Source organism: Pyxicephalus adspersus, chromosome Z (genome assembly GCF_032062135.1).
Source record: "Pyxicephalus adspersus chromosome Z, UCB_Pads_2.0, whole genome shotgun sequence".
NCBI classification, from domain to species: domain Eukaryota; kingdom Metazoa; phylum Chordata; class Amphibia; order Anura; family Pyxicephalidae; genus Pyxicephalus; species Pyxicephalus adspersus.
The window spans coordinates 43,433,655-43,449,637 of record NC_092871.1 but is presented as its reverse complement, the minus strand read 5'-3'; the positions used below and the strand labels follow the sequence as shown (position 1 = coordinate 43,449,637).

Sequence of the window (15,983 nt, the reverse complement as noted above, 5' to 3'; positions counted from 1 at the left end):
AGGGAAAAGCAGCGAGATCTCATTAACAGTTTTGTCATCAAAGAGAAGCGACACTGATGAGCATGGTTTTAAAACAGAAAAAAGCAACTGCATTTATTGGTTGTTTTGTATAGAGAAACAGGGAGCTATGCTCTCACATTGTGTGTATCCCAAATAAATTTTCCATCATACCTTAATTCACTTTTGAATTAAACTTAATGTGTAAACTTAATTCACTTTTGTTTATAGAATCTTGTAAATTTTTTCAGAACCCTTAACCAGCTACCTCGGTTTAACAACAAAGCCTATGTGCATGAGCATTTAGTCCTCCAATATCAACATTTTATAGGGCCACCACTTGAAGCAGCATTAAAATTATCTGTGCTAAGTGTGTACCAGCTTTGAATGTTGCTCCAAAGTGAAATTGTTCTTTTGTTCCTGGCAAATTTGCTACAGATCGATCAGACAATACTTTGCTTGCTTGCACCAATGCAACGATTCTGAAGTGGATTAAATCATTAGGTAACATTTATAAAAACAGTATGCCCATGTAATGGGGTTCTGGCATGCACATTCAATGAATAGGAAGCTACAGTCAATAAACCACTCCTTGACGCTATCTATAAAGAAAAGCAAGAGAGTAGATAAAGAAATGCCAGTAGTCGCTTGGAAAGAGCCACATTGTCAGATAGCAGAGATCCCAAAGTGAACTGTGTCAACTGTGTCAGAAGCTCGGCATAACACTGGGGGTTGTAGGTAAAGGTGCCGAAACAAACTTTTACAAAGAACTATGGTATGCTATGGTATACACTTTAAGGTATAAATGAATAGAGAGGAAAGAAAGAGGTTTGAGGCTCATAGGTTTTTCATGCAAAGAGTGACGTGTATTGATTGATTATTCAGTACATAAGTCATCAAATACACATAAACATATATTGTTTTCGTCCCTGTCCTGTTACTAATTTACAGTGCAGAGTAGTTTTACATACTATATAGTATGGATTTGTCATAAACTATTACATATACCCATAAAACTATTCAAAAGGCTGTGCCTTGGCACGCAGTGATCCGACACATTTCGCCACGAAGGGCTTCCTCAGGGATAGATAGTGGTGCGTGCTTATCGGCCTGTTGTATATAGAAATGTAATAGGTCAGGGGTGGCATAACAAAAAAGCATTTTCAAATAATAAATCCAACTGAATGCATCATAAATTAAATACAGTTGTAACATGATATACAGGCATACTCAGGATATAAAATTATCAACAATGATTTGTGAGTAATTAGTAAGTATGACTAAAGTAAAAAAAATACCTCTAGGTATGTTCAGTGATTGACTCAAAGTAGTTATTCCAGACAGTAATTAAGAAGGCATAAAATGCTAGTGTTTAAACAAAGAAGCATATATGGATATAAAATAGTATTGTTACTTATGTACCCCAAGTTAGGAACATGCCCCACAGGAGGGGTGTAAATATGTAGTTGCTGCTGATGATAATGCTGAGTATGAATCATAGGTATACATATATGAAAGGGGCGGGGTATTTTCAAAGAATACCAGTAGGTACAGCAATACATACCTGTGGTTTGAAGTAGTAATTTATACTCTCGTTAGGGGTTTTAACACAATTTACGAATATTTCATGGGTGTGGTGAAGGTTGGTTCCTGCATCTGTATACCAAGTATTTGATGATTTATGTACTGAATAATCAGTCAATACACTTCACTCTTTGCATGAAAAACCTATGGGCCTCAAACCTCTTTTTTTCATCTCTATTCATTTATACTTAAATACTATATAGAGGTGTCCCAACATATAAACACATTCATATAGTGAGGAGGAGTAAAACCCTTTCTATACAAATTTTACACTTTAAGGTAGCAAATTTACCTATAGTAGCATGCCCTTATCACCAACCCCATCCAGCTGTTACAGCTAGTGGATTTAGATCTATGTTGGTGGGAACTTTCCTCATTTTGTCTGTCCTGTGATTAAAGCTGTGTCTCAAATAAATAATGGGCCTTCTCAACATTCTTCAATAAAGTGTTTTTATTGTTTTGGCACTGACTTTTCTGTCCCTCCTGGGTAATTAACCGACATCTACAAAGTAGAAATGCCTGTTAACAAACTCAGCATTTACCTAAATGCTTTATGCTGTTTCAGTGCACTATTTCCTGCTTTAATTTGCATGTGGTACCCATTAGAAATAAATAGTTAAACCCAAAACATGGGCACAAAGCATGTGTACAGTGCACCCCAAAAAAGGTGCTAATTTACGTGTTTAAAATTTGAGTTGTCTACCATTGAGCTATTGGGAACAGAAAAAAGGCACCATGAGAAAAGGCACAGCAAATTCTATAAATATAATGTACAGGTGTGTGAGACTGATGGCCTTAAAGATTTGGATTTTTGATGCTTGAGCTCTAACAGCACTTCCCTAAAATCACTATAACTACGATACCCAAGACCAATGGCTGTGCCAGCTTCTTCACATCATCCATAAATTCCAGGACTCCTTACCATGTGCATGTGAGATATTTACCCCTGTCCACAATCCAGCCAGCTAGTGCCTTTATATATTCCTTTTTTTTTCTTTTTTAAAGTTTTGCAATGAGGCAGGACTTTTTCTGCAGAAAGGGACAGGTGATTTCCCTTCTACAAAAAGCATTCTTACCTGTCTAACTACCATCAGTTATCTGCGCATGTGTAGCTCATCCTAGGTGCCATGACCTAATGAACTGCGCGTCTGTGTGGGAGTTACATCATCCCGGCCAATCAAGATGGCCAAAGATTGTAATAGGGAAGAGGAGAGAGAGGAAAAAGATGGTGGTGCCAGAAATGGAACAGAGAGAGTATGCATTGGGTTTAGTTCCTTCTTCACTGCCTTGTTGATATGAGAAATTTTCCCTGTACGTTAAACTATAGAAAATGCACAGACAGCCAGTTTACTAATTTAGTCTTGAAATGGTTAGTTCTTTTCACTCCATTTTTTTCCTTTTTGTTAACTCAGGCATATTGTGAATTTTTAACTTTTATGTGGTGCAGCTGCTGCACTGTAATTTATAGGGTAACATTCATTTCTTTATGCAGAGTAACAACGTATAGAAGGTCCCTGCCGGATTTTAGAAATGAAGTGCTACGTTTAGCAAGTTTCTTGGCCAGCCAAAGCCTGAGGTTTTATAAGAGGCTGTATAGGTTACGGGAAATTTTATACCGCTGACGTGTAATGGGTCGAGAGCCATAACCTATATAACAAGACTATTAAATCATGACATGTGGGTACAGACAGAAAAATATTTTATTGGTTTTCAATTCCCCAGAAATAACTGAATATTCATTAAAAGTGTATTTCATGTTCACAAAATGAACACTCGGGGATATAAATCAGTGCTGTGTATAGCTTGACACATGAAAGCCAGCAGTTTTCATATGGAGACCATGGAAAGCGGGAATAAGACATAAAATAGTCCTGAGATTACTGGTTTCTGGAGGAAATTTCTTTTACACCTGTTCACACATGCACACATATACACACATAAATGGTTATAAAAATAGCCTTGTGTTTGCATCCTCATACTACTACAAAATATAAAGGTACATTTTTGTTAGAGTGTAAAAACAGATAGCTTTTGAAGTACAGATAGCTAGTTGAAGTATGTGAAAATCAACCTATGGGGGTTTGTTCTACAATGGTTTGACTCCAAGAAACCCAAATTAATGTAAATAGAAGAATGTAAATATGGTCACAGTTTAGGACTAAAAGTCCTGGAAAAGAGAAGGATATTTGTGTTATATGGACCCCCCATATATGTGTTAAATTCCACCCTAATCCTATTCTAACACTTGTTCTTGCAATGCCAAACAATTACCAAAACTAAAGCTACCTATGGAAAAGAGATCATCTTATCTCCTATGATAAATGTCCTATATTTTTTGACATGTAAAGTATTTTTTTTTTTATTTGCAGAATGTTTAATAGGATAATGCATGTGGAAATGTGCATGTTATCCAGAGTTGTAATACATTTATTAACAAGGAATAACTTTAATAAAGCTTAGGCACACGTAAGTGCTACAGAGATCCACTAATTATTGTATTTAAAAATCTGCAAAAAGTTCTGCTTTAGCATTCACTTTTCAATAAACTGTGGAACAATACCACTGTTCTGTCTTTCTGCAACATATGGGAAACATCAGAGAAAGTCAAATAGGCAAAGCAAGAGTATTAACCTACTTTGTCACCTGGTTATTGCAGCCAATCAGACTGCTCTGTCATCAGGATATCCTACAAATGGCTACCTGCACAACCACAAGACTGGGCTAGTAACGGAAAGTAAGCGAAGGATTCCAAGAGATAGGTATTAGAATAACAGGCATTTATACAAACGTTCCATGGATAAAACCTTAACAATATTAAATATGTTTAAATTAAGATTTGTTCATAAGTATAATAATTGTTTTGTTGGTGTTTTTCATTGGTTCTGGTTCTCTTTATCTGTATTTCATTTGTACTTCTGCCAGATCTTACAAGTTGTCCTAGAATACTTACATTTTTCAGGTTAGCGTGTGACATTTTTTTTCCCAGGAATGTTTGCAGTTTTCCTGTGGGATGAAGGAGAGAAACATCTGCACTAGACTAAAGAGTCATTAGGATTAGTGTTTAATCTCACACTTTTTCACTGCTCATAATTTCAGCAGCTAACTAGTTGCCTGTCCTGCCAGGGCACATCTGAACGCTTATGTTGTGTTTGGCCAGAGCGACATGTTAGCTGCAAACCTCATTTTGAGTAGTAAGAAATTTCACACAGCGCATCATAGGTGCCACTGTTTCCAGTAAATTAATGGTTTCAAGAAAATGTGCTTTCCCTAAACTATTCATATTGTTTTTTATTGTATCCATATTCCATATTCATTTGTATACTGTATTTAAAATGTACCTACAATTAGGAGACTGTGAATGCTGCCATTGCTGAACTCATTCTAAAGAATGCTAATTGCCTGAATGTAAATTCGATAATTTGGCTTCATAAGTAATAGTTATCTGCATGCTTCTTCCAGGTATGTGATAAATTTTGCCACAATTAACTGAACTCAGCAACTATATACTTATTCTGGGTCAGTGATTCAGAAGGTATTAAACAAGGAGAATCAAAACATCAACCAGGCAAGCTACATTTTTATAGGACCAGACCGTTTGGCAGTTTACATTATCTCTCAATGCAAACTCTGAATTAGGCTGCTACCATAGCCTAATTTATTACTGGAAAATGTCATGTTTGCATTTGCTATTTTGTTTCAGGTGGCCTCTTTTCTGCTACTGGGAATTCTGTCCATGATGCTGCCCCTGTGCCAGATGTTTGAGAGTGTCATTGTAGTTTGCCTGTTCCTTGGCTTGTGTGATGGATTCCTCATTAGCATGATGAGCCCTATTGCATTCGAGCTGGTGGGTCCAATGCAAGCCTCCCAAGCTATTGGTTATGTCCTGGGGCTCATGTCCATTCCAATGACTGCTGGACCTCCAATTGCAGGTTAGTTTTGCGCAATAATCCTAAATTCAGCAAATTCCACCCAATCTATTGCGTTTTCAGAAATGTATCTGATGTTGTGTAGCCATCTCTTACTAGTATTTGTGAGTTAAGAAAAGCTTTTTGTTATCAGGGCTGTACTTCTATACTGTGAGCATTGCACCATTTGAAAAAGATGATGGAAGGTTCCTAATAATTTCAAGGGTTTAGCTGATAAACAATCTAGGAAGTCTAATTTGCTAATATTGGTGCTACACCATAGAGTGCAATCTAGGGGAACCTTGTCTTCATATGGGATATAGAACTGTATGGGCAAATAATGTTAAGTGAGATAAAATATGTTTAGTACGGTAAAGGATAAATTAGGGTGGATAATACTAATGTTCTCTTGTATGTATGTAAGAGTTTTTTGATTCCTGGCATGTAGGTATACTGGGATTGTACACTGAGCTAAGCATGCACAGCTCTGTGTACATTTAACAGAAGCTTGTGAGCTTCAAGGAGATGATACTGTTTTATTGCAAAAGGGTTAAAGCATGTGCCTTTTGCTATAAAGGTCCCGCCTATTTTACACTTTTTTTTAAATTTCCGTTTTGCTTTAAATTATACTTGCTATATTTGTATTATATTTAAACCCAAGAATTAGTATATATTGCTGATTACCAGTCCTTGAATGTGGTGGTGCAATAGTTTTCTCTCTTTAGACTTAGTATGTTTTTACAAATTCAGAAAAATCTGGGGCAGCTGGCTGTCCTGGTTTATAGGTCTGGGGGTTGAATACAAAAGAACACTGTTACATAGCCACAGATTAGACTTCTAGACGGTTGCCAGAAACTATATACCATCACGCCTGATTTCTATTGTTTGTAATTTATTTGGCAGTCAAGTAAGGGATGATATTTAAAAATAAAAGAATGACTTTACTATACATAACTCATACCCAACAATTGCTGATCAGTTTTGTTAGAAGATAAGATCTAGGCGGTAGAATTGCTATTTGTTCTATATACAGTGTATGCATTTTGCATTCAGTTCAGTGTGTGTGTGTTTTGTTTTTTGTTTTTTATAAATGCCTGTTAACCAATCTCCATGCAACAACACTATGGGGGTAATACAGTACAGTGCAGTCAGTGACCACTAGTGAGTTAAAGAAGCTAAAGGATACCTGTTAAAGAGTATATATTGTTTTTTTTGAATCTATGTTATTGACTGGTGGATAGACCATCCTCACAATTGTCAACATTGGAGTTATTAAAACCTGACCAGATAGGGACTTATTTCTGACAAATGTACACAGGCTGTTAAATACAGATGTAATCTTACGTAGATAAATGTAATATTACACAGCCTATTTGTGGTAATAGCGTTCTCCTTAAATAAATCGAATACAGCTTAGAAAATTGAGAGGTGGGATGGACTTGGGAGTATTGGTTAAAAGGCAGCTGGAAAGTTTAGGGTAGTTGGGTGCAATGTATTAGGCCTGGTACAGACTTGCTGATTTCCACTTTTGATTTAATCACCAATCCCATAAAATAGGCTGATTGCCATGAAGCCTAAAGTGAGTTTAAATTAAACTGACAATGTACTGGGAAAAAAATTGGTTTCATACAAACATAGAGTGATTAGAATAGTATATAAAAAACTCACAAATAGTTGAGCAAATCTGAATAAAAGCCTCTAGGTATTGAATCATCTCAGCATGGACATGTTGTTTACTACAGCCCAAACATTGGAAACTGTTAAATATTGTACATGAGTGTATATGCCATGTTTTGGAACTGACTGAATGATTGCTCGTCAATATATTGATCAGACTGGCCCGTTGAGCACTAAATTGACAGAGGATTTGTCGGGCTGTGTGACCTTACACCTTGGTGGTATCTGTTGCTTATAAATCCACTGCTTGATTCTTCTTGTACAGTTTCAAGAACTGATCTACTTCTGTCCCCCTAAATCTGCAGCTTTATGATTTTTTATTTCAAAACGCTACAGCACCTAATGCCTAATAGCAGCTGTAAAAAGAACATAACATGGGATGAATATTAATAGAGATAAAACACAAGGTACAAGTATAAACCTGTCCCTGTATGAATTACTTGTAAGGCCAGCTCTAGATTATAGAGTACCGCACTTTAAGGATCTGTCAACTTTTGGTTTACAGCCAAATACCTGGGAGGTCTTGTTTGTGAAAGGTTAAAAAAAAGATGCCACTGAAGTGATGTAATCAATGTATTTAAAGTAGAACCCAGTCCAAAACTTTGTTGTTTTTTATTTTCATAGGGTAGGAAATTTTATTCCTATTTCGAAGAATATAAATTGGGGCATCACTTTGTATGCAGGAAAAAAATAAGTTATGCCTCTTTACAATAAGATTAGATAGCTTTGAAGGCCTGGACTGTAGGTTGTAATACCTTTCATATGTATAATGTACTGGTTCAATGGTAAATTATTCTTTGAATGCCTAACTTGCATAGAAATTGGTTTAATTCATGCGTGTCAGTAAGGATAAAATGACATGCTGGATATAGGACAAATTGCTGCCCACAAGTATGGGTTCTTACACGTGTCCCTGTGTTTTACCTTCTTCTGGCTGCAATGTGAGATGAGCTTGACAGACATGTAGCTTCTTTTTCAGTCTAGTTAACCTGCAGGTTTTTATTTGTCACAGATTTACCACAGGATTTGGAAATAGTTTTTTGTAGCCATGTAAGGAAGAGGAAAGAAACATTGCATTGCTGAAAATAATATACTAAATTTATTGAAAGACCTTTTGAAAACTGTGCTATTTTAAATGTGCAAAATGCATTGCTAATAAAAGTCTTTCTTTCAAATATTAGGTTTGCTTATTGATCTTCAAGGGAGTTACGACTTGGCGTTTTATCTTGCTGGCATTCCTCCACTGGTTGGGGCTCTAGTTCTTCTGTCTGTTCCTCTTATCCATGACAGAGACCTAAAGAAGGCTAAAAAGGTGGAGACTGGGAAGGAGAAGACACAGGATAGTGTGGTAAATGGAGAACTTCTACCAGGGAGCCCTGTGACTGATGCTCAGGTTTAGACCTACCTACTCTGTGCTCAGTGTATGACAACATTTCGTAGAAACATGCAGGCAGTTGGTCCCAAGACATGAGATGAAGATGAAAGTCCTGTTATTAAACTGATTACCTGGAAATGTCTTGCAGTGAAATGCTATCATTTTAGGGGACTGGTTATTGCATATAACAAAAAAATCTCCTAAAATAGACAAGCATTTACGCATGTGCACATAGCCACACGTGGAAAAAACATATGAATGACAGAAAATGAATCGCCATAAAGCCACATCTTTTTATTTGACATATTAACAAACCAACATCACCAATACCACTTTATGGTATGAATATTTCTATAGGAGTTTTCCGATTTAACTCTTAGCTACTGTGTGTGAATGAACAAGTTGCTGTGTGGTTTGTTTCAGCATTCCTAGGCTAATGATTCTATTCAGATATACATTACAGCTTTTGTTTTCTGTAGTGAGACACTGAAGGTGTCAGATGACTATGTCTCATTTGTGTCTGCTTTCAGATACAGTGTTAACATGTGATTTTACTAATTAGTCTTGCGCTTAACCTCCCTAGCAGTAACCCCGAGTGTGACTCTGGGTAGAAAAAAGTTGCTACAAGTGGTAACCCTGAGGAAAGGTTAGTAAATAGAGCGCTTACCTGATCTGCCGGGTCCCGCGCCATCCAGCGCCGCAATCTCCATCTTCTCTCTTCCTTCTTCTTCCTGCTTCTGCATCCGATGAGTCACCGGGGGAGTTCCCGGTGACGTTGGTGCGTGTGTACGTCCCAGCCGGGCGGGGCGGGAAATTCAAAATCCATTTGCATTGCATTCATTACAAAATAACTGTATTGAAGGCAATACATTGGATTTTTATGTGTAAAAGCAATACATTGTTTTCAAGAACATTTATTTTACAGTCTATATAATAGTATTAGTATAATATGTATTTTTTTTTTTTTTTTTTAATCAAAAAAATTTTTTTTTATAAATATATAGATTTTTTTCAAATGATTTTGTGTTTCAAACTTTTATACTCATACTATTATATTAATATAATATATTATTATTATATAATTATTATATTATATTATTATACAGACAAAATACTTCTTTTGGCACCATTGCATTGACCTAGACAAATTTGTCCTGGGTGTATAAAAACCCACATTGAACAACTGTGGTTATTCGGAACACTGCTGCAGATATTTGGATAATGTAGAAGTTAAAATGGCAATTATTTTAAAAGTTTAGTTTGGGTTAGAAATACCATAACTTTTTTGTTGTGAGAATTGCTGATTGGAGAGCAGTAGCTATGACTCAGGTCAGACACCTGGGGCACACCTGCATTAACAGTCAAAATTTTAAACAAAAAAGTAACCTTTAACAACCATTTTCATACCATTCCAATACTGCCCCTATGCCTGGAGCCTAAACATGACAAATTCTTTTTATCATATTTAGCACACAATGACACAAATATTGAATTGTTTGTTTCTTCAAAAATATTCTGTAATTATTGTAGTATGCTTTCGGATGAACTTTACCAAAAACATTTACGTTCCCTCTAGAAAAAGGATGTAGGAAACTGCTTTATTATTATTGCTCTGAAAATAAACAGCCCAAACCTGCTCACACTGTAAAACCGTTCAAAACATCAAGAAAAGGGTAGAAATCCTTGTAAAAGATGTAAGAAAGCTAAACATGAGGAAAAGTAGGAACAACCTCTATATCACGGCAAAATGTAGCAAACAATCCCTATACTAAGGCTGCGTACACACGGTAAATTTTCATTGCTTGAAATGATTTTTCAGCGTCAGAGAGTTACAGAAGCACAAACAAGCACACATGTACACACAGCGCTCATTAGGTTCTATGGATAGGAGGGAACAAGTGAGTGGCACCTCGCTGTGCTCTGCCCCCTTGACTTGTATAGGTCATTCATAGATCCAACCCCAAATCTTCCAATCTAAATAATGAGTATAAAGGATTTTCTGGTCCTCTGGCAGGGGAATTAGGGATGGGTCAAATTGCTGGGAAAAGACCACTCTCTTCATTCCGTCTGATCAGATTAAAACTTTTAAGATGACCCTGGTGCTCTAATAAAATACAACAATAAATTGGTAAATGTTTAAATCGGTATGTTTTTGCACCTTTCGGTAAACTTTTTTTTTTTTTTTTTTTAATTCAGTGGGGCTTTAATCTAATGATACCAAATATTTGAATGCTAGGTCTGTGACATCAATTTCTAAAATATTTTTAAGGGTGCCCGGAATTATATACAATGAAAAAAGAACTTTGGAAAGTAAAAATTTGACAATTTTATGAAATTGTGTGGAGATTTCCCTAAATATATTGATTTTGTCAATAAAACATAAAATGGCGTCTGCTTTTATCAGTGGACACAGAAGTATTGGAAGGTTAATATTTTTGCATAAGCCAAAAAATCATAAGTACAATTGCTTGTACAGTATCAGAATGTATTATAATCTTATTAGGCATAATAAAACAAAATGAAAGTCGAAAGTCAAAAAAGTCAAATGAAACACTAAAGCATAGCTAAGTCAAGAAGTCTTTTTATCTCATTTTATGTCATCACTTATAAATTAATGTATTACAACCTGCAATAGATAGATGTTTTGGGCTATTGGGCCCTGAGCAGTACAAGTTATGAAACATGACTTGGCACTGTGTGCACAACTGAATAGCCAGGCATTCTTGGAGAGTCAGCTTCAATTCAATTTTTTCATAGAATCATGTTTAGTACCTTGCTCTAATATTTTGAAATCATCATTTTGCACCAATTGAAGAGAATTTTCAAGTTTGCAGTTGATAAAAACTGCTTCTGCTGACAGCCTTAATGAATGAAGAGCTATATTTTGGCAGTTTTAATGCTTAGAATTGCACTTTAGTACTCCTTACAAAAGGAATATTACTTTCAGTCATTGCAAACATATTAGCAGTATGTGTGGTACAGAGAGAGAGTTTTGAATTTTACCTAAAACCAAATTTATCTAACTGTGAGTACTGTGTGTTTTTTTGTTTGTGTGTATGTAATGCCCCCCCCCCCCCCCCCATGCATTCATCTGGTCCGTTTTTCAGTATTTTTGAAAATTTTATTTTAAGCACTTATGTCCTTTGATATATTTTCAGAGCCATTAATTGATTGTACTGAATACATGCACCACTCATTGGACGAGGATCCAATAAAAACCCTTTACCCTATAGTGTTTCGAGAGGTATTATCTCTTCAATCAACTTTTAATTCCAATTTATCTTCTGCTTTCCCTTCCAAAGTCTTACTCCCAATTTTGTGATATTGAAAAAAGCATTGGGACTAACCAGTGCTTGTAAATACCTTTTAATTTTGCAAGAAAAGTAAAAAAAAATTGCTTACATGCAGTAGTGGAAAGCTACATAATCATGGACTTACAAACTATCTTATTGTAGGGTATTCAAAGAATGTTCTGCATTTAGGTGAAACAGCTGATAGTAAGGCTACCTATTGCTTTGGGACGGTGGTAGGAAGATCTGATCAACACAGGTTCAAAACGGTCAAGACATACATGCTTTGATTTAGGCAATAGTGCACAGTTATTTACTCAGCTGGTATCTCTGATGCTGTCCTTTATTTGTGGAAACAGTAACAACCAATAGTCTATGGTTAGGATTTAGGTTTCTAATGATCATTTTTTATGGATGGTTTCTGATGAGCGTCCACAGATATACAAGCATTTCCAACTCCACCTGTGATCAGCTGGATCTGGCAACTATCATCTCATGTCTCTGGGTACCCTCGGAGTGATAACTTCAGTCATTCTGTGGAACAACAATCTTTGTCACCTGAGTGGGTCATCACAAAAAAGGACTTTTCATTTCTTGTTTTTTCATCAGATTTTATTGTGAGAAGTTGGATTTCTAGAAAAGTTAGAGAAATGCATTTTATGCAGAATGTAGAAGCTGCTCATTTATAAGTAAAAAGCAATGACAATCAGACAGACACCTAACCTTAGATGAGACAGCTGCCTGTCCAGTGTAAACCAATGAAGTTTAACACCAATGTTACATGAACATTGCAGAACAATGTGTAAACATTGCGGTAAAATAATTTAGCCTGGGGTGAAAAAGGAGTATTGATTCAATTATAAACAATGTTTTAAACACCACCAGATTTTATAAATGAATACTGAGTATATTCCTAATTGCATAATTTCTAATATGACCAATCTGTCATTTTTTCAGTGTGCTAAACTCAGCTGGTGCTTGGTTTGCAATTATCTGAAGTCAGACTGGACCATTGATTGTAACTGACTAAAGCTACTAGGCCATATTTGTTTTAAAAGTCAAGAGATTATTATTGTCTCAATTAATACAGCTTTATATTCTGCAGTAAGGATTGTTCCCAAGAAAAATCTGCTAGTTTACTATGATTTTAAATAGCTGCATAAGATTAATGTCCTGTTTCTGTATGAAAACCAGGTGATTGAGAATACACTAAGAGATACTAGTAGAATCTTGGAAATTACATTGTTTAGGGTTATTATCAAGATCATGTTTACCTGTGTAACACACAGAATAATGTATATGATTAGGAACTGTAAAATCTCTAACTTTAGTAATGATATCAAGGAGTAGGTAGACCCCTTATACAGCAATGTGTAGCCACTGAAATCCCTAGAATACAATACTTGCTAATATGTTACCTTCTTCTTTTGTAATGCTCTTCTTTGCAGCACAGTGCTGTCACTTTCTTAACAAATTGTACCATATATTAGTGGAAGAAGATGCAGAAAAAAGATAGGACAAGTCTTTATTGCTGTAGACCAAATGTCTACAATAAATGAAAGACAAATGGTGTCACTTACAGCAACCAGTTAAGCTTTAGCTTTTTATTTTTTAACTTGCACTATGGAATAATCTTTGTTGGTTGCTCTGTTGACACTCCCTTTGCTATCTTATTTTGGAAAGCCTTATAGTTTGCTTTGACTAGCTGAGATTAGAGAAGACCTAATCGAGACTAACTTCAGCACATTGCTTTATCTCATATTTCCCTCAAAGAATGAGTGCCTTCCCACAGTTACGTTTAATAAAGAATGCTGCTAGTTGGATTTTATAGCCAAAATGTCCAAATTGGCCATGTGAGTAGAAAAGTGCCATTTTATCTTTGGTAACAACCTTAATAGTTGTGTGTTTTTATGGTAAATTTTCTCTGTGAACTGTTCACTCATTTTGACACCATGCCTTAATTATACCTCTTGTATGAGCCAGTAATGTGTACTTCCAGTGCACTACTATGCTTTATTCACATTTATTTTATTATGATAAACCATCCCTGTATTTTGCACCTTTTTAGATTCTTCTCTTTCATGTATGCTGTTATTGTGTAGTTGTTTTGCTACTTTGTAACTCCCAAGCTTTAGAGTATGAATTTTGCAGATGTCTATAAACCAAAGTGGCTTACCTGAAACATTTACATTCATATCCAATGAAAATTTGTACTACTACTAGCCTTTGCAAGTGCAAACAAAGAAGGAAAAAAATGTTACGTTTTTAAAATCTTGCTAGTAGGGTTTACAGCTTTATCAAAGGTAATTTTCTTAGCTTTTTTGCAATCCTTATAGAACTGGATCAGTTAGTATTGTGATGAAACATGAAAAGTGGGCCTTTAAAGCCCAACTTGGCACCATTTTGTTTTGGATATGGGAAAAGTTTATTACTTTTGTTAGATTTGCATTGTTGTCTGTGATCCCATAAGGGGGTATATATACATACATACACACATCTGTAAGAGCAAAGTGGCAATAAATGTAATAAGTTTCACAGGGATGGAAAGACACAGACATTAGACAAACCCACAGAGGTTTTATCCTTGCCCAACTCTAAAACAAAAAAATACATTTGTTGTTTTGCTCCCATTTGAAAGATTTTTTGTAGCATCCTTTTCCATTGATTCTATGTCATAAAGAAAAGTGAGAAAAGGGAAATATCCCCAGTGGGAACACTACAGTAAATGTTTTGGCTGCAGTTGATTTTTAAGGTGTATACCTACTTTATATTGTTAGTTTGCCTTTTAATTTTGCTTTTTAAGATACTTTCAAATAGTTCATAAATATACACTGTAAAAGATGACGAATGATAAATTACTGGAACTGAGCTGTAGTATTTATGACAATGAACAATACAATAACATTGTGTTGAGCTGGTAAGGATTTTTTTAGACTGGACACATGTAAAAAATATGTCGTTGCATTTGCTTAATAGAAAATAAATGTTATTTTCAAGCTCTGTGCAGTCTTGGCCCATCTTCTATCAAATATAGAATATCACAATTCACTCTTGTCAATCGAGAAAAATGGTATCTTGAAAAATTGAAAAAAAGCAGTGAGAATCTGCTTTCTACTTGCTTAAAGCCATCTAGAGTATATCTATTCTTATTCTGTGTTAACAGTGTACGGTAGTGCTTGATTCCAAATGAGGAGCCCACATTCATTGGTTTGGAATCAGCAAACTGCTGAATGTTGATGGCCATAAAGCATGTACCGCTGCTTTCAATAATGGTTTAGGAGGTCAGCAATTTTTGTTGGTGTATGCAGTTAACAGAAAATTGCAAAGCATATAAAATAATCTTTGAGATTATGTGTGAATGTTCATGGTTTACTATCATTTGTGCCTCATACGTATTTTCTTATGCATTAATAAATTTGCTTTCCCTACTAAGTGATCAACAACAGATTATTTAGTCATCTTATTAGTTTCCAGTGCTGAACAAAAGAGCAGACATAGGTTAGTCTTCTGATTTAGGTCTGAAAGTTTTATTCCATTGCATGAATTCGTAGATTTCTTTTGTACAAATTTATATTCTGCAAAGGTGTTGCATGAGCAAATCTTTATCCTGTGCAAAACAACACAGTTAGTATAGCAGTTTTCTCATTAATCATGTAAAATTTTACAGCTTTAAGGATTATCAGTGTTTTCATGCATCAATGGGTATTTTAGTATGAAGACATCACTGGTAAATTATTATAGTGTCACTTATAAGATTCGGACATCTAGGCTTACTTACTTGAACTGTGTGGAATATTTTGAATCCAATAAAACAAAACAAAAAAGGCTAAATCTGTTCTTATACAGGCTTACATACGAGATAGGGACTGTAAGTTTGTTTTTAAGATAAATTTGTATGTAAGTCGCAACAGGTACATTATTTTAATAAATGCAATTAGGACAGATGTTTGTCTCAACATATTATTAGGCAGCATAGTGTGAGTTACTATATAAAATCCTCACTGTGAGTTAATCACAAACAAAGCAAAAAAAATAAAAATATTTAGTGAATCTCTAGGCTCCATAACTTCTGAAGCAAGCTGTGCTTTGATATGCAAAAAGAAACAACTGCAGAGTTTGTCTTGGTAATTAAAGAGTTACAAGTTGCTGCAGAAA

The 15,983-nt window shown here is 35.4% G+C and overlaps 1 protein-coding gene across 3 annotated transcripts in view; it reads left to right on the top strand.

Annotated features, from left to right (window-relative positions):
* The window catches only part of SLC16A2 (solute carrier family 16 member 2), a 123,823-nt gene that overhangs the window by 100,299 nt on the left and 7,541 nt on the right, over positions 1–15,983 (top strand). For 2 of the 3 annotated variants that reach the window (XM_072429645.1, XM_072429644.1), the window contains exons 5-6: positions 5,282–5,510; positions 8,345–8,511. In XM_072429645.1, coding sequence (XP_072285746.1) covers positions 5,282–5,510; positions 8,345–8,511 — 396 coding nt within the window. Of the gene's footprint in view, positions 1–5,281; positions 5,511–8,344; positions 14,829–15,983 lie in introns of those variants that run through there. The other variant, XM_072429646.1, reaches the window with a different exon arrangement.